General features: G+C 38.2%; 1 protein-coding gene across 4 annotated transcripts in view; it reads left to right on the top strand.

Annotated features, from left to right (window-relative positions):
• Nucleotides 1–18586, top strand: part of LOC127845643 (adenylate cyclase type 2-like) — a 123703-nt gene that overhangs the window by 62991 nt on the left and 42126 nt on the right. For all 4 annotated transcript variants that reach the window (XM_052376669.1, XM_052376668.1, XM_052376667.1 and 1 more), the window contains 5 exons: nucleotides 3663–4138; nucleotides 6800–6940; nucleotides 12389–12745; nucleotides 13219–13368; nucleotides 16242–16378. In XM_052376669.1, coding sequence (XP_052232629.1) covers nucleotides 3663–4138; nucleotides 6800–6940; nucleotides 12389–12745; nucleotides 13219–13368; nucleotides 16242–16378 — 1261 coding nt within the window. The remainder of the gene's footprint in view (nucleotides 1–3662; nucleotides 4139–6799; nucleotides 6941–12388; nucleotides 12746–13218; nucleotides 13369–16241; nucleotides 16379–18586) is intronic.

Below are 18586 nucleotides of genomic sequence, written 5' to 3'. Positions count from 1 at the left end.
GTTAGAAAGGTCTTAAATTCAATATAACTTTCTAAGGGACTACAAATTAGTGAAAATACGTATCTAAGAGGTACTTTAAGGTTTATTCAAACTTCACATAATAGTGTATTTTATTCTATGCTTTCCGGTGGTTTATAGAGTAATATCAGTGAATTAAAACTGATAATTTCACTATTTCAAACAGTGAAAATTATCTTTGAAAATAATTGATAATTTTCATTGTTTACTGTTGATGTCATTATCCCAGCGAAATTCTTTAGTTAAACTCTTTAACAATGTTATATAAACGGTGAAAATAAGCATAAAATAAAAAGAAAATTTGTTGGATTCGGTAAATATGGATTTAAATTCACTTGTGATCATAGAAAATATATTTTTTCACTCGTGGCAGCAATTATTCACAATCCCAGAACAATTATATGCAGTAGCCATTATAGCTAGTTGATATGGTAGGGGGAAACATTCATTCATGAATTGTTGAAGTGTGGTCATTTTAGCAATGGTTTGGTGGTGATAATTGTTATATGAGTCGGGTTCTGAGAAAATTGGGAATACTGCATGTGCGTAAAGTGTCGACCCAGATTAGCCTGTGCAGTGCGCACAGGCTAATCAGGGACGACACTTTCCGCCTATACAAGATTTTTGGTAAGAAGGAACCGAAAAATACCATACAAGCGGAAAGTGTCGTCCCTGTGCGGACTGCACAGGCTAATCTGGGACGAAACTTTACGCACATGCATTAAGCCCAATTTTCTCAGAACAAGACACATATGTTGACATTAGTTTTGTGCATCAGGTGCAACAGCATATTATAGTTCTATATAATTTCTAAATATCACTAAAGCATGCCCACATTGGATCATACTGCAACTAAGTTCACTCAGAGACATTTATGTAGTGCAACTACTTTTTGCTTTGCCATTATGAAAATGTTACCATGTTTTGATTTATTTGCCTCACCAGACATCTATGTTTATCTTTATTAGATGTGTTTACTTAACTTTCGAACAAGCATCATTTTGTAAATTACAAAATTAAATGTTATTTGCTTGGCATTTTAGCTCATGGTGAGTTGTTGTGATTTTTTGTCCATAGCTTGTTTTGGGTCAATCACTATTTACCTTCTTTATAGGCCACAATCTATTACCCAATCTGGATGAAACTTGCGGTTTAAAATGTGCCCTAATGACAATGAAATGGGTCATGTGGGGTTACTGCTGTTCTCAGGTGGCCGCCGCTAAGTCAGGTTGGATTGTAAATCTACAGGGCTCAACATTAACTTAAAAACCAACTTGCCCTGCCTGGCAACTTAAAAAACCTGAACGTAAAGCCACTTGCTCAAACATGACATTTATTATTGAAATATCACATTAACTGAAAACCTCATATTTTTTAATAAAGATCAAAATGATACACCACAAAACCTTTTTATACTTTTACACATTTAACAAAATGATTACCGTAATTACTCTATGTTTTCGGACACTTAAAAATAATTAAAAAAATTCTTGTCCAAAAACATAGATACGAAAAATATTCACAAAATGCAGGTGTCCGAAAATTTAGAGTCGAAAATTGAAGTGTCCGGAAATACATGTATCAACGACTACCGGTAATAGCATGCGCTTGTAAAATACCATGCCGTATAGTATAAATTACAGTTATATATATTTGCACTGCATTTTAAATAATTTTTAATGCTTAATTTATTTGACAGAAAGTTACTACAAGGTTGTACTTTGACCAACGAGTTCAAAGATGAGAATGTGACTAACCGATACTCGCTAGTATGAACCTGTAATTAACGCAAAAAAAAGCAAACTATAAATTCTTTGTTTGTTCATTTCAGATAGTTGTTTTCTAACACCTTCCATTGTTCGTTAAACTTGCAATAGGGTGCATCACACTTTGAAGTGTTTAGTATTTGTCACAGTTATATTACTAAGAAGGGGTAGGACCATTGCGGTAGATAATTGAACTGTTATTTGGTACTGCCCCTGGTAAGTGTCATAACGCTTATGCTATCGGGCGAAACCATTGTTTAATACCGGTTTACAAGGTTATTTACCCAATAACGCAATGTAATGGTCCGTTGCCCTCAGGCATGCACCTTCCATTTTTTATGATGTTAATCTGGTTGTAAAACCCCATGATCGAAGTGTCATTAGATATTGAAAACAGGACCGAAATTTGGTAAAGTAGCGCTGTAAAATATTCTGTCCGAAAACTTAGAGACATAAATAATGGACGAAAAATCGTGTGTCCGAAAATTAAGAGTCATGAAAAATAATTATTTTTGCTAAAAAAGGGGGTGTCCGAAAACTTAAAGTGTCCGAAAACATAGAGTAATTACGGTACAGCAATTAATGTCTAAATTTAATTACAGCAATGAAAGTCTAAATTTAATGCTCTTTCTTCTTTTTTTGCACTTGGACATTTAGATTATAAAATAACTTGCCTGGACCAATTTTTACTTTCCAGGGGCAATAGGACAACTGTTAATGTTGAGCCCTGATCTATAGTGAAATCTTGGGGTCTAAGGAGAGTATCTGAGGGCCTCTTTCCCTCCTATTACCTATGCAAATCAGATAATGTTTAAAAAAAAGTTTAATATTTTCCTTTCTATAATTCTTATTCCATTTTTCCAAAGCCTTCAATTTAAGATTATGAGTGTCAGTTCTTTGATTCAGATTTCTTGGGGATTGAGTTAACTGAATGCTGAATTATTAAAAACAAATTATTTGATAAGAAAAATACTTGAATAAGTTTCAAAAGTACACATTCTAAATTGATATAATAAAATCTGGCATTGTCATGTATAAAAAAGAATTCCAGAACTGGTCAAAGACCTACAGGTATTACCTTAGCAAACCAATCACTCGAAAGCCTGTATAATTGTTTTAACTCTCTCAGTGCTGGAACCGAATTTTGAAGGCCTTTGCAAACAGTTTGGAGCCAGATAAGATGCCACAAAACGTGGCGTCTCATCAGGATCCAAACTGTTTGCTATTCTGATAGTATTCTTTGAAAAAAATTGAAGAAAATGCTAATTTTGGAAATTCCGCAGACAACATTTTAGCAGACGACAAATTTCCCAGCATGCAAAGGGTTAAAAAAGCAGTCTAATCTCAAAAGAGCTTAAAAACTCAAATTCATTGAAATTAGAAACCCTGTAAATGCATTCAATTAGTTGACATGTTCACTAAGTCTTGCTTTCAATATCATCAATAAAGCTCCAAAGCATGGAACATATTACAAAGGGATGATCCAGGTATATTTAATATTCTGACAAACTGTGAACAAACCGTTCATCATTTAAAGTGAATAACTGACTACAAGTGTTAAAACAAGTATTTATAATATGCTAGTTTGTTTCTAAATGTGGCTGCAATAATATAATCATGACAGCAAGTCAAGTGTGAATGTGCCAAGTGAGGTATAGAGTTGAATCTTGAAATATCAAAATCTGCCAATAGTTTTAAACACTTAATACTTGTTAAGTATTCATAATTGATAGATATCTTTTTAACTATTAATGTGTATGTAAAATATGATTGTTGGAACCTGAACTCAAAGGTTAAGGAAAAGGTTACATATCTTGTTACTGTATACGTGTTTTTTGTTATATTATATGACTTAACACTCACATTGTCTACTTTCAGGGGGTCAGAGAATGACAGCAGCAAAGTTTCACACCTATGCAAAGTGTAACAGCCTGGAACCAGTTAGCGAAGATCAAGAAGTTTCCATAGCAACATTTGGTGAGTCAGTGTATATAAACGGTGAAATGTTGAACACGTTCTCTGATGGAATAGTGGTGGATAACCTTCAAGTGCCGAACTCATCATCAATGTCATTTGACCAAAACCATGATACTAATGGAATGGAGAAGCCACCTACAACAGCGACAATCAAAGTTCCTGAAAAGAACACAGTTCCTGAAAAGAACAATCATGTAAACAATAACAATAAAAGATTTAGTAAAGGATATCTGTTTAAAAAGTCCTCAAAGAAAGACAGTTCCTTTGGACTGGAGGCACTAATGAAAGGAGAATCAATGGAGATGAAGAGGAAAAGGCTGCGGTCAGCAAGCAAGATGTCGTCCCTGTTCGATGAATTCTCACTCTCCAAAATAAGGGTAAGATTGCTTGAGATTTGTTTTACAATTTATTTGTGCATTTAGCAAGGTATGTACTTGAATAGAAAATTTTGTTTAAAATAACTGCTTATCAGTGCATATAATAAGGTTGGTTGGTTTAAGTTGTTTAAAAACATATTGACAATAAAAAATGAAGACTTTAATATTTTGTTATTATTATTATATATTGTTAGATTAATATATATAATATATATTGCATAATATTTTTCTATAGACAGCAAGAAATATAGAAAGGTGAAATGCCCAATTTACAATTAAAAATTGAAGTCCTTTTTAGCTCACCAGAGCACAATGTGCTCATGGTGAGCTTTTGTGATCGCCTTTTGTCCGTCGTCCGTCGTGCGTTGTCTGTTGTGCGACATCAACATTTGCCTTGTTCTCTCTCTAGAGGCCACATTTATTGTCCAATCTTCATGAAATTTGGTCAGAAGATTGGTTTTAATGATAGCTTGGATGAGTTCGAAAATGGTTACATTTGCTTGAAAAACATGGCTGCCAAAGGGCGGGGCATTTTTCCTAATATGGCTTTTTATGGCTATAGAAAAAATCTTGTTAACACTCTAGAGGCCACATTTATTGTCCGATCCTCATGAAACTTGGTCAGAAGATTCATCCCAATGATATCTTGGGAGAGTTCGAAAATGATGTCGGTTGGTTGAAAAACATGGCCGCCAGAGGGCGGGGCATTTTTCCTTATATGGCTATAGTAAAACCTTGTTAACACTAGAGGCCATATATATTTTCTGATCTTCATGAAACTTGCTCAGATGATTTGTCCCAATGATATCTTGGATGAGTTCACAAGTGGTAACCTTGGCTTGAAAAACATGGCTGCCAAGGGGCGGGGCATTTTTCCTTATATGGCTATAGTAAAATCTTGTTAACTTTCTAGTTTGCTCAATCTTTATGAAATTTGGTTAGAACATTTGTTTCCTGTGTAGTAAAGTTTGGTTTTATTATGTCAATATTATGTGACATTAACTGTATTATGTAATTTTTCATAACACATAATTTTCATAGTTAACATAACGGTTTTAGTCATTAACACATTATGATAAGCCTTTCAACTAAGAGATAACTGAAAGAAAGACAACATGTACATGATTTTGCAGTATTTATGCAGTATTTATCTCCCTTGTTTAACCTGGTTTAGTTATCTATTTTTAGTTCTGCTCTGGAATTTGGGAAGATATTGATCATTGATAAATGCACTGTTCTGAGGGAAAATTGACTATTCTGCCATTGATCTCTTCTGAACTGTATAAAATAAACTGTTTCGGCTGATTTAAACACCTCTTCATGCTTTCTTGAAAAGTTAACAGCTCTTGAAAAAGGTTGGAATTTTGAAATAATTAAACTCTTAACTTATTTTTGACACCAGTATCAAGACATTTTGGCATTATTTTCTAAATTATTCTTAATATTTAGATTATTTTTATTTGGCATTTTCAAATTAGAAAGACTCTTTTCTATTTCAATAACTTTAGTAAATTTTTCTTATTTTTACATTTGATTCACTGAAGTTTCCTAATCTCCATAAATATTGTTCTTTAGATTAAATTAGACCTATTTTGTAAACTAGATTTTTGTAGCACTTTCTAGACTATCAGTAACTTATATTTATATCAGTTTTTTTGACAGATTTTGAACTTCTTTTTACATTCATTAAGCGATTTGCTGTATGTTGTTCATTTTTGTAACGATTCTTAGATTCTTTAGACTTGGCTTGTACCTGTTCTTAATTTTCTGTCATTGTTCTTCATTTTCCGAGTTCTTGGAATAAAAATTAGTTATTTTTGTTAAAGCTGCCTTTGTTTTCACTTATAAATAAATTCTGTGAGTGTATTTAGGCGTCCCTGACTGAACGCCTTGAGTTAATTGAATTACAACCAGTCAGTATAGTCATCCTGACCGGAAATAAGAGTTCGTCAAATAAATATTTCCGCATTACATAAGTGTTCACAAAGTTACATAACTTGTAACCGTCCTGTGACCTGTTCATTTGCGTAAGCGAAGGAGACCGCACTACCACACCTGGATAGGACAGTTGAGTTCGATAATGGTTTGGATAGGTAAAAAAAAGCATGGCCGCCAGGGGGGGGGGTCTTTTTCCTTATATTTATATAGTAAAAAAGCTTGTGAACACTCTAGAAGTCACATGTTTTGCCTAATCATCACGAAACTTTGTCAAAACTTCAGTTATGTGGATGTCTGGGATGAGTTTGAAAATGGTCATGATCAGTGAAAAAACATGGCCGCCAGGGAGTGGGGCAGTTTTCTTTATATGTATATAGTGACAACATGTGAACAGTCTAGAAGACACATTTTTTCCCAATCTTCATGAAATTTGGACATATCTTGGAAGAGTTAAAAAATGGTTCAGGTCTGTTAAAAAAACATGGCCACCAAGGGACCATTTGTTGTTCATTCTACATGATACTTGGTTAGAACATTTGTTCCATTGATATGTTGGGCTGCAAAGAACAGGTCATTTCTTTTTATCTCAGGTGAGCGACTTTGGGCCTTTCAGGCCCTCTTGTTTTCAAATATAGTTCTCATTATCTTGCCAAAAATATTCATCGTCATAAACCAACATTTCATCAGATTCCAGCTTATAGTGTATGTTTGTGCTGATTTCAGTCCAACTTCAAAGAGCTGGAGATAGAGGAGATGTACCAAGAGTACTGCCTATGTATGAGACGCTCCCTGGTCCTCATACTGCTACTGATAAGCCTTCTGGCTTTCCTGGCAATTTTTATACTCCACATTGTGGAAAACAAGGTAAGTACCCCTACTGCTACTGATAAGCCTTTTGGGTTTCCTCACCATTTTTGGATTATTGACGCAAAGCGGCAATAATACACAGTAGCCAATCTTCAGCCTAATTTGCATATTACTGCAAACTTCGGAGCACTTCTGTCTACGCCGCAGAACTAACTCTCTGTTAACGCAATTTGACGATAAAAGCCGTTACCGAGAAAAAGTATCCGAATGTACTATAATCGATTCACACAGGCGATATTTTGTTTGTATATCTCTTTTTAATACTTTCCTATTGTTGTGAAAATGTTAGTACATGCGCATTGAAAATGCACGGAAATAGCCGATATGAAAATGCACGGAAATAGCCGATCATATCGGCTATTTCCGTTATTTAACGGTGAATAGGTTGTCAAATAGTGCGGGGTTAACATGTACACAATGTCTTGCTAAGCTTTTCTTTTTGAGGATATGTAGTAACAAAATGACAAACCCAATTATTTTTTAACGTTCAGTCTATCTAACGGTCACCGGGTCAAATCTTAGAAAATCCTAACAACCACAGAGGCACAATTTTAATCCAATCTTTATGAAACTTGGTCAAAATGTTTGTCTATGAAATCTGTGTTATATGAGGTAAAAAAAAACTAGGCCTAAGAGTCAAATCTTAAAAAATATTATAACCCACTGTAAATGCCACAAGTTTGATCCAATCTTCATGATACTTGGTCAATTTGCCTCATATGATACTTTGAACTAGTTCGAATCTGGGTCTTGTGGGGTCAAAAACTAGCTCACATGGTCAAATCAAAATAAAGATTTACATGAGCGTGCCACAAAAGCCTCTTCTGTGTATGCAGCAGCACGCAAACGCGCGTAAGTAAAATACGTGTTCTTCACCAGCTGGTCCGAGACTAGTAACACACTAAACATCGCAGTGGCGAAGACAGGGTTCAGAAACTTGAATGTTTTTCTAAATGAACTTAGTTTCCTTTTGAATCAGGGCCACGTTGTGAGATTTCATGTCAATAATCCACCAGTACTTTCAGTGCTTTGATTATACTCCACATTGTGAGAAACAAGGTAAGTACTCCTACTGCTACTGATAAGCCTTCTGGCTTTCCTCACCATTCTTATACTCCACATTGTGGAAAACAAGGTAAGTACTCATACTGCTACAGAAAGGCCTTCTGGCTTTCCTCACCATCCTTATACTCCACATTGAGGAAAACAAGGTAAGTACTCATACTGCTACTGAAAGGCCTTCTGGCTTTCCTCACCATCCTTATACTCCACATTGAGGAAAACAAGGTAAGTAATCCTACTGCTACTGATAAGCCTTCTGGCTTTCCTTACCTTCTTTATACTCCACATTGAGGAAAACAAGGTAAGTACTCATACTGCTAATGATAAGCCTGCTGGCTTTCCTCGCAATACTTATACCCCGTATCATGCAGAAAACAAGATACACATGCAAGGCTTTTTCTGCTGTTTTGCATTTTTAGCTCGACTGTCGGGAAAAAACTCAAGGTATTGTCATAGCCAGCTCGTCATGTCCGCCGTCCGCGTCGTGCTTAAACATTTTGTCAAGGTTTTGAATATTGGCTCTAAAATCAAAGTGCTTAAACCTACAACTTTGAAACTTCATATGTAGCTGCACCTTGATGAGTTCTACATTCCACACCCATTTTTGGGTCACTAGGTGAAAGGTCAAGGTCACTGTGACCTCTAAAAAAAATAATCTGACAAGCTTTCATCTATTCAAAACTGCACCCGAAGCCGAGTGTGGCACCCGTTATGCGGTGCTCTTGTTTGGTGAAACTATAGGGGTTGTTTGTAACCAATAATTGTTTGTTGCTTTTTAACAAACCTGAACACTATGTGCTTAGAGTGAGCTGTTGTGATCACCTTTTGTCAACATTAGCCTTGTGAGTGCTCTTGAGGCTACATTTATTGCACAATCTTTAGGGAGCTTGGTCAGAACATTTGTCCCATTGAAATTTTTGGGTGAGGTCGAAAATGGGAACTTGGTCAGAACATTTGTCTAGATAAAATGTTTGGGTGAGGTTGAAAATGGGTAAAGGCTGAGTTTGATACTGGTTTACATCGGTTGAAAATCTTTGTCACCAGTCCAAAATAAAGAAAAAAGCTTTTTAATACTCTTGAGGACTTATTAATTGCCTAATCTTCATGAAACTTAGTCTGAACATAAGTCCCAACAATATCTCAGATAAGTTGAAAACTGGATCATGAAGCATTAAGAACAAGGTCATGAAGTCATAGCTTTTGAACACTCTAGCAGTCAGGTTGGTTTGCCCAATTTTAATCAAACTTGCTTTGAACTTCTGTTTCTTTGATTTCTAAGTCGAGTGAGATATGGTTTGTGTCCATTATAAAACACATGGCCCCCATTTGAAGACCCAAGAAGTCACAGTTTTACCATATCATTGTGAAATTTCCTCAGAACATTAAACATAGTATATGTATATGGGGTAAGTTCCAAAATTATTTTTGTTTAAACACAATGCAACAAGTTTTTTTGAAAATTCTGCTTATGAGTCAATGATGGAACCTTGTGAACACTACCTGCTCAGAACAGTGCCTAGTGGACTCTTCCCATCCTTCAAAATTGGATCAATTTATTTCCAGAATTAGGGATGTCTAGTATATTTATTTCTATATTTAGAATATTTCTTACAGAAATTCCTTTAAGCAAACAGCGCAGACCCTGATGAGACGCCACATCGTGCAAGAGTGCCTTAGGGCCTTTGGGCCATGTGGTCATTTATGACCAACCATTACCAGTTGAGCATGCTCACCAGAGGGGACTTATGGTTTGCGCTCTGTGCGTCTGTCTGTGAGTCTGTCACACTTTTCTGGATCCTGTGATAACTTTAAAAGTTCTTCTTATTTTTTCATGAAAATTGAAACATGGACAGATGACAATATGTAGATACTGCACGTCATTTCATTTGTTCCTGCGTCAAGAATTCTTGTTGCTATGGCAACAAATAGACTAGAAATACTGCTGAAAATGGTGGATCCTTCACACTTTTCTGGATCGTGCGATAACTTTAAAAGTTCTTCTTTTTTTTTCATGAAACTTGAAACATATATAGATGGCAATATGGGCAGTATGCACGTCATTTCATTTTGTTTCTACGTCAAAAATTCTGGTTGCTATGGCAACAAAATAAAAAATAAATAAATAAATCTGACCATGGTGGAGCCGGTAGGGGACTTATATGGCTTGGCAATAGTCTTGTTGCACATGATTCTTTGTGAAATATTCCAAAAACTTTAAAACTTGTGTTCTATGCTCTCTAGCCATATTACAATAGGATCATGTTACAAAGAAACTAGGTCACTGGGTAATGTTAAAAACAAAGCTTGTCAACACTCTCCTGGTCACATTGGGCCAATCACAATCAAACTTGCTCCTCAAGTGGGTGCAGACTTGTGACCTTTAATGACCTTCCTTTTTATTTGGTATCTATAATGCTGAGAATCCTTTTAGTTGTTTGTCAGTAAAGAAAGCCAGTGGAATAAATAAATTGTGCTTCAATGCTAATATTATCCTTTCAGGTCTGTTCTACTGTTTTATTGGGAGACTCTTTATGGCCATGATTTATGTATGTTAGTAGGTCAGACTCGTCTAATGTCACCCTGTCCTGGGAATCAATTAGCAATCTTGCATTATGACATGCAAGTTTGTGACGGTAAGGTAGGCTTCATTTGTTGAGCTGTAGAAAACTATTGAAGATTGCCCAAAATAGAACATAGATGGCAATAAGCGTTAGACAAGCAATAATTAATCTGTGAGGTCCAGATTTATATTTATGTATCACACAATAAGAAAGCTTTCATCTCAAACAAACGCCTTCTGGCGTTGCTTTAGTTGCAAAAGAAACATGTTAAACTTTGTCTCCCTAACAGGTGGCTTAATTTAATGTTTTGCTACAACAGAACATCTGCAAGTGTAAACAACATAGTAGTAGTTTATAAAGAATATAAAGAACATCTGACAATTTAAACAAGATGACAGTGGTATATATAAAGCTTATTATGCCCCCTTTCGAAGAAAAGGGGGCATATAGTGATCAGACTGTCCATCTGTCAGTCCGTCAGCCGGTCTGTCCGTCTGTCTGTCTGTCTGTCTGTCTGTCTTTCCGTCACACTTTGCGTTTAGGTTTCGAAAAATGCTTATAACTACTATGTCCCTTGAGATATAACCTTCATATTTGGTATGCATGTGTATATGGACAAGGCCTTTCCATACGCACACATATTTTTACCCCTGTGTCCTTGACCTTGTACTGAGGGTCCGCGTTTAGGTTTCGAAATCTGCGTTTAGGTTTCGAAAAATGCTCATAACTTCTATGTCCCTTGAGATATAACATTCATATTTGGTATGCATATGTATATGGACAAGGCCTTTCCATACGCACACAAATTTAACCCCTGTGACCTTGACCTTGAATTTAGGGTCCGCGTTTAGGTTTCAAAATCTGCGTTTATGGTTTTGAAAAATGCTCATAACTTCTATGTCCCTTGCGATATAACCTTCATATTTGGTATGCATGTGTATACAGACAAGGCCTTTCCATACCCACACACATTTTTACCCCTGTGACCTTGACCTTGAACTAAGGGTCCGCGCCTCGGTTTCGAAACCTAAACGCAGATTTCGCTCATAACTTCTATCAAGCCTTTTTAGGGGGCATAAGTCATCCTATGGTGACAGCTCTTGTTTTCTTTATAACATGCATTTCAGCTGTCTTCACTCTTCTGTTTTTCAACTAATCTTCACCAAACTGTCCGTAAATGATGTCAATTTTTTTAAACAATTGGCCTATATTTCTGCCCATAACCTTGCTATACTTTATATATTGCATTTATATGCAGTCGTTATCATATTTGTAAATATATAATTTCCACTCTTGGTGTTGATGATCGAAGTCTTTGATTGTTTATCTCCAGGAAAATAATTCACACATAAGTGGAAATGCAATTATGAAAACAATACTTTACATGTGTGTTTATATTTATCTTTATAATTGTCATCACTTAAGCTATATTTAAACCACAATCTAATAATGCCCTAGTTATTGATTAATTATGCTGTATTATTCCCAGTATTGATTCAATTAAGCTTCATTTAACCCTTTCCCGCTCAGAAGAAAAATATAAATAGCTATGTGCAAACAGCATAAAACCAGTATAGCCTGAGAGTAACTCGCAGTCTTTAAGATTTTATGCTGTTTGCTGCTCATCATCAGTATCTTTAGGTTAGAAATGAATTCTTTAAAACTTGAATTTAGTAAGAAAGGTATTTAATTAAATGTAACTTTCTAAGAGACTACAAATGGGTCAAAAAAGTATCTATGTGGGAAAGGTTTAAGCTTCATTTAATATACAAACCAACAATTTCTGTCCAAGTTAGTGATGACTTAATCTGGACATTTTCAGGTGAAGGTTGGAGACAAGTTTGAGCCTGCCTTCTTCATCCTGCTGGCAGGGATGGTCATCCAAGTGGGTATAACGTCCCTCATAGTTGTACCGAAAATGTTCAAGAAGGCTCCAAAATTACTGTCCCTAGCCGTATGGCTCAACATGACTGCGGTTATCTCTGCATACTCGGCTTTGATTCCCAGTAGTGCAGCCAGTGACGATCTGCCTGCGGTGTTTTACATAATAATAGTGCTATACATGATGCTGCCTTTACCAAAACTCTGGTCTGTGCTCCTGGGACTGTTGAACATGTTGATACAACTAGTGATGGCTGGCTGGACTAGTGAGTTGCAGCGGGAAAACTTGTCTTACCAGGTACTGCATTCTATGTGTGTCTGTAAAGGGTTGGGTAAAAGTTGTAATTATTTCATAGCTAAAACCTGTAAGCTTCTTGTTATGTAAGAAAAAGGGCATTTAAATTATCAAAAGTGTATTGTATATATATATATATATATATATTTATGTATACATGTTTGTTTGTTTATTTAGTTGGATTTTCAATAGTATTTCTTTCATATCATTCTTGTCAATTGACCATCTCACATTTTTCTTGGGATAGCTGAGTTAACAGTACTAAGTGCACTTACTAATTCTAGTAACTGATAACAAACCAACTTGAAATAGTGGTAGAGCTTGAAGGGCTGTAAAATAGATAAACTGAGCCAAGGATCGAACCTGCATTATTTGGAAACTTAGTCAAGCACTCTACTAACACAGCTATACAAAAAGTGCACCCTGCTATATTGGGTTTTAAAGCTGTGAGAACAATATTGTGTTATTTTCAACAGCTGTGCTCCAATGCAGTGCTTCTCCTGTGTGCCAACATGATTGGGTTCTATCACAAGTACCTGACAGACATCACACACAGACACACATTCCTGGAGGCACGCAAGTCCATCAAGTCCATGGTGGAGTTAGAACAGGAAAAGAAAGAGCAGGTGGGTGGGGTAGAAGGAAAAAAGCATGTGGGTGGGGTAGAAGGGAGGAATAGGTGGATGGGTAGAATGGAGAGGCAGGTGGGTGGGGTAGAAGGGAAGAGGATGTTGGTAGTGTAGAAGGGAGGAACAGGTGGATGGGGTAGAACTGAAGAGCAGGTGGGTGGGGTAGAAGGGAGGAACAGGTGGATTGGGAAGAAAGGAGGAATAGGTGGATGGGGTTGAAGGAAGGAACAGGTGGATGTGGTTGAAGGGAGGAACATGTGGATGGGGTAGAAGGGAAGAGGATGTTGGTGGGGTAGAAGGGAGGAACAGGTGGATGGGGTAGAAGGGAAGAGGATCTTGGTGGGGGAGAAGGGAGGAACAGGTGGATGGGGTAGAAGGGAAGAGGATGTTGGTGGGGTAGAAGGGAGGAACAGGTGGATGGGGTAGAAGGGAGGAACAGGTGGGTGTGGTAGAAGGGAAGAGGATGTTGGTGGGGTAGAAGGGAAGAGGATGTTGGTGGGGTAGAAGGGAGGAACAGGTGAATGGGGTAGAAGGGAGGAACAGGTGGGTGGGGTAAAAGGGAAGAGGATGTTGGTAGGGTAGAAGGGAGAAACCGGTGGGTGGGGTAGAAGGGAGGAACAGGTGGATGGGGTAGAACGGAGGAACAGGTGGGTGGGGATAGAAGGGAAGAGGATGTTGGTGGGGTAGAAGGAAGGAACAGGTGGATGGGGTAAAAGGGAAGAACAGGTGGGTGGGGTAGAAGGGAAGAGGATGTTGGTGGGGTAGAAGGGAGGAACAGGTCTATGGGGTAGAACGTAAGAACAATTGGGTGGGGTAGAAGGAAAGAGCAGGTGGATGGGGTAGAAGAAAGGAGCATATGGGTGGGTTAGAAGGGAGGAATAGGTTAGGTGGATAGGTAGAATGGAAGAGCAGGTTGGTGGGGTAGGAGGGAAGTGGAGGTGGATGGGGTAGAAGGGAAGAGTATGTGAATGGGGTAGAAGGGAGGAACAGAATGATAAGGTAGAAGGGAAGAGCAGGTAGGTGGGGTAGAATGGAAGAGCAGGTGGATGGGGTAGAAGGGACAAGTAGGTGGATGGGGTAGAAAGGAGGAAAAATTGGAATGGAAGAGCAGGTTGGTGGGGTAGAAAGGAAGAACAGGTGGATGAGGTTGAATTAAAAAGCAGGTGGGAGGGGTAGAAGGCAAGAGCATGTAGATGCGGTGGAAGGAAAGAACATGTGGGTGGGGTCATATCAAAGATCAGGTGGGTGGAGTTAAAGGAAAGAGCAGGTGGATTGGGTAGAAGGAAAGAGCATGTGGGTTGGGTAGAGTGAAAGAGCAGGATGATGTGGTAGAATGGAAGAGCAAGTGGGTGCGGTAGAAGGAAAGAGTATGTTGATGGGTTAGAATGAAAGAGCAGGTGGGTTTGGGTAGAAAAAAAGAGCAGGTGCGTTGGGTAGAGTGAAAGCGCATGTGGTTGAGGTAGAATGAAAGAGCAGGTGGGTGGAGAAGAAGGAACGAGCAGGCGGGAGGGTTAGCAATGAAGTGCAGGTCGGTGGAGGTAGAAAGAAAGAGCATGTGAGTGGGGTAGAATGGAAGTGCAGGTAGATAGGTTAGAAGGAAAGAGCTGATGGGTTGGGGTAGAAGAAAAGAGCAGGTGGGTGGGTTAGAAGGAAAGAGCAGATGGGTGGATAAGAAGGAAAGAGCATGTGGGTGGATAAGAATGGAAGTGTATGTGGATGGGTTAGAAGGACAGAGCAGGTTGGTGGATTAGAAGAACAGAGCAGGTGGGTGGGTAAGATGGAAAGAGCATGTGGGTGGGGTAGAATGGAAGTGCAGGTGGATGGTTTAGAAGGAAAGAGCAGGTGGGTTGGGGTAGAAGAAAAGAGCAGGTGGATGGGTTTGAAGGAAAGAGCAGGTTGGTGTGGTTGAATGAAAAGCAGGTGGGTGGAGTAGAAGGAAAGAGCAGGCGGATGGGTTTGCAATAAAGTGCAGGTGGGTGGGGGCAGAAAGAAAGACCACATGAGTGGGTTAAAAGGAAAGAGCAGGCGGGTTAGCAATATGGTGAAGGTTGGTGGGGGTAAAATGAAAGAGCATGTGGGTGGGTTAGGAGGAAAGAGCAGGCTGGTGGGTAAGAAGGAAAGAGCAGTCGTGTGGGTAAGAAGGAAAGTCAAGGTGGGTGGGCTAGAAGGAAAGAGCAGACAGGTGTGTTAGAAGGAATGTACGGGTGTGTTAGAAAGAAAGTGCAGGTGGGTGGGTTAGAAGGAAAGTGCAGGTTGGTGGGCTTAAAGGAAAGAGCAGGCAGGTGTGTTAGAAAGAAATAGCAGGCTGGTGGGTTAGAAGGAAAGTGCAGATGGGTTGGGGTTGAAAGAAAGAGTAGGTGGGTGGGTTAGAAGGAAAGTGCAGGCGGGTGGGCTAGAAGGAAAGAGCAGACTGGTGGGTTAGAAGGAAATTGCAGGTGGTGGGTTAGAAGGAAAGAACAGGGGGGGGGTAGAAGGAAAAGCATGTAGATGGGGTAGAAAATAAGAGCATGTGGTAGGGTAGATGGAAATAGCAGATGGGTGGGGTAGAAGGAAAGATCAATGTGTGGGATAAGGAAAAAACAGCCATGGGGTGGGTAGAATGAAAAAGCAGGTGGGTGGGTAAGCAGGAAGGAGCAGGTTGTTGGGTTGAAGAGAAGAGCAGTTTGAAGTGGGCAAAAAAATAACATTTGGAAGGAGCAGAAGTTTAAATGTCGGATCTTGTATACATGTGTATTTCATAAAGTAATCGTTGTTAACAATCCAGCTGGTTCGACTCACCTGATAAATAATGATACTTATTTTCACTGTTTTACTTTTGTATGAAGTAATTTTTTACTTATTTTCATTGTTGATTTACTTGTGTATTTCAGGAAGAATTATTGACAAGCTGTATTCCTAAGGATCTGATGGAAGCAATGAAGGAAGACCTGACGAAGAAGATGATGAGCAAGGTTCCCCGTATCATGCCCTTCCATGACCTCTACGTGAAACACCATGAAAATGTCAGGTATGCTGGTTTGCTGTAGTAAATACAACATTAGACTGATGATTGAATAAAAAACATCATGTCATGTACATTATCAAGCTTAACAGTTCTGTTAGAAACTTGAATGAATACTTTTTTCTCTTGCAAACACCTAACTTTTTTTGTCAGGCATTTATGCAAACAGGCGCTTAAGCAAACATATAAATTATGTCAGATACTTCTGTGAACAGAAGATTTGGTATGACCCCTACCCCAAAGGGAGGCTTATAGTTTCCACATTATGCATATGTCAGTCAGTCCACACTTTTTGGTTTCTTCTTTTTATCTCATCCAGTTTTTATCTGATCATCACCAAAGTAACTGAAAAATTGTATAAGCATGAAATGGAAGCAAAGTTCAATAACAAGCCAAATCTCATGCAACACTTTGTAGTTATATCATTTGAATTTATCAAAATGTGGCTCTGTGATAATTCATGCTCCCTTACTCATCCATTTTTATGCCCCCCCCCCCCCCCCCCCTTCGAAGAGGAGGGGTTATATTGTTTTGCACATGTCTGTCCGTCGGTCCGTCCGTCGGTCCATCCACCAAATAGTTAACGGATGATAACTCAAGAATGCTTAGGCCTAGGATCATGAAACTTCATAGGTTCATTGATCATGACTGGCAGATGACCACTATTTATTTTCAGGTAACTAGGTCAAAGGTCAAGGTAACAGTGACTCTTGACTGTAAAATGGTTTCTGGATGATAGCTCAAGAACGCTTACGCCGAGGATCATGAAACTTCATAGGTACATTGATCATGACTGGCAGATGATCCCTATTGATTTTCAGGTCACTAGGTCAAAGGTCAAAGTCACAGTGACTCGAAACAGTGTAATGGTTTCTGGATAATAACTCAAGAACGCTTATGCCTAGGATCATGAAACGTCATAGGTACATTAACCATGACTGACAGATGACCCCTATTGATTTTCAGGTCACTAGGTCGAAGGTCAAGGTCACAGTGACTCAAAACAGTATAATGATTTCTGGATGATAACTCAAGAACGCTTATGCCTAGGATCATGAAACTTCATAGGTACATTGATCATGACTGACAGATGACACATATTGATTTTCAGGTCACTAGGTCAAAGGTTAAGGTCACAGTTACTCGAAACTGTATAATGGTTTCCGGATGATAACTCAAGAACGCTTATGCCTAGGATCGTGAAACTTCATAGGTACATTGATCATGACTGGCAGATGACCCCTATTGATTTTCAGGTCACTAGCTCAAAGGTCAAGGTCACAGTGACTTGAAACATTAAAATGGTTTCCAGATGATAACTCAAGAACACTTACGCCTAGGATCATGAAACTTCATAGGTACATTGATCATGACTGGCAGATGACACATATTGATTTTCAGGTCACTAGGTCAAAGGTCAAGGTCACAGTGACTCGAAACAGTATAATGGTTTCTGGATGATAACTCAAGAACGCTTTCACCTAAGATCATGAAACTTCATAGGTCACAGTGATATGAAACAGTAAAATGGTTTCCGGATTATTACTCACTAATGCTTAGGGTTAGGATCAGGAAAGTTCATGGGGACATTGATCAGAACTCTAGGTCAAAGTTCAAGGTCACAGTGACCTGAAGCCACTACAACTGACAGCCCAATTTGGGGGTATGTGTATTTTACAAACAAACCTTGTTTAAAATCTGATTGTCACCAAACTTTCTGAAAATGTAAAACCAACAAAAGACGGCATGTCTTATGTTACACTTGTCTGTCCCACATTAAAGATGAAAGTCACACTTATAGCTCAAAGGTAAAAATTTAAATGACTTATAAAAAATCATTAACCATCATAAGATTATGTGTGGCGTGTAACACTTTTCTCACTACCCCAAAGGTCAAATTTGGCCATGCAACATCTAGTCCAGACAATAACTTCTTTATTCATATTTCTATTTTAATTTAAAGTTCAAAGGTGAAATTCGGCCTTGAGACTGAGTCTCCTGCATATCTCATTACCTCAAAACTCAACATCACACTTAAAGGTCAAAATTAAAATTTTACCATAAGCAGCTTGATTTTGACATACTAGGTCAAGTGTTGAAACAAACATTCAATATGAGAGCCTCTGTGCCTTACAGAAACATGTCTTGGGATTGGTACCTTTGCAAATATAACATTTTTGTCACGTACTTAAGTAACAGAAGATAGTATTTGAA

Source organism: Dreissena polymorpha, chromosome 9 (genome assembly GCF_020536995.1).
Source record: "Dreissena polymorpha isolate Duluth1 chromosome 9, UMN_Dpol_1.0, whole genome shotgun sequence".
Lineage (NCBI taxonomy): Eukaryota > Metazoa > Mollusca > Bivalvia > Myida > Dreissenidae > Dreissena > Dreissena polymorpha.
The sequence above is the reverse complement of the archived record's forward strand: the minus strand, read 5'-3'. Positions and strand labels throughout refer to the sequence as shown.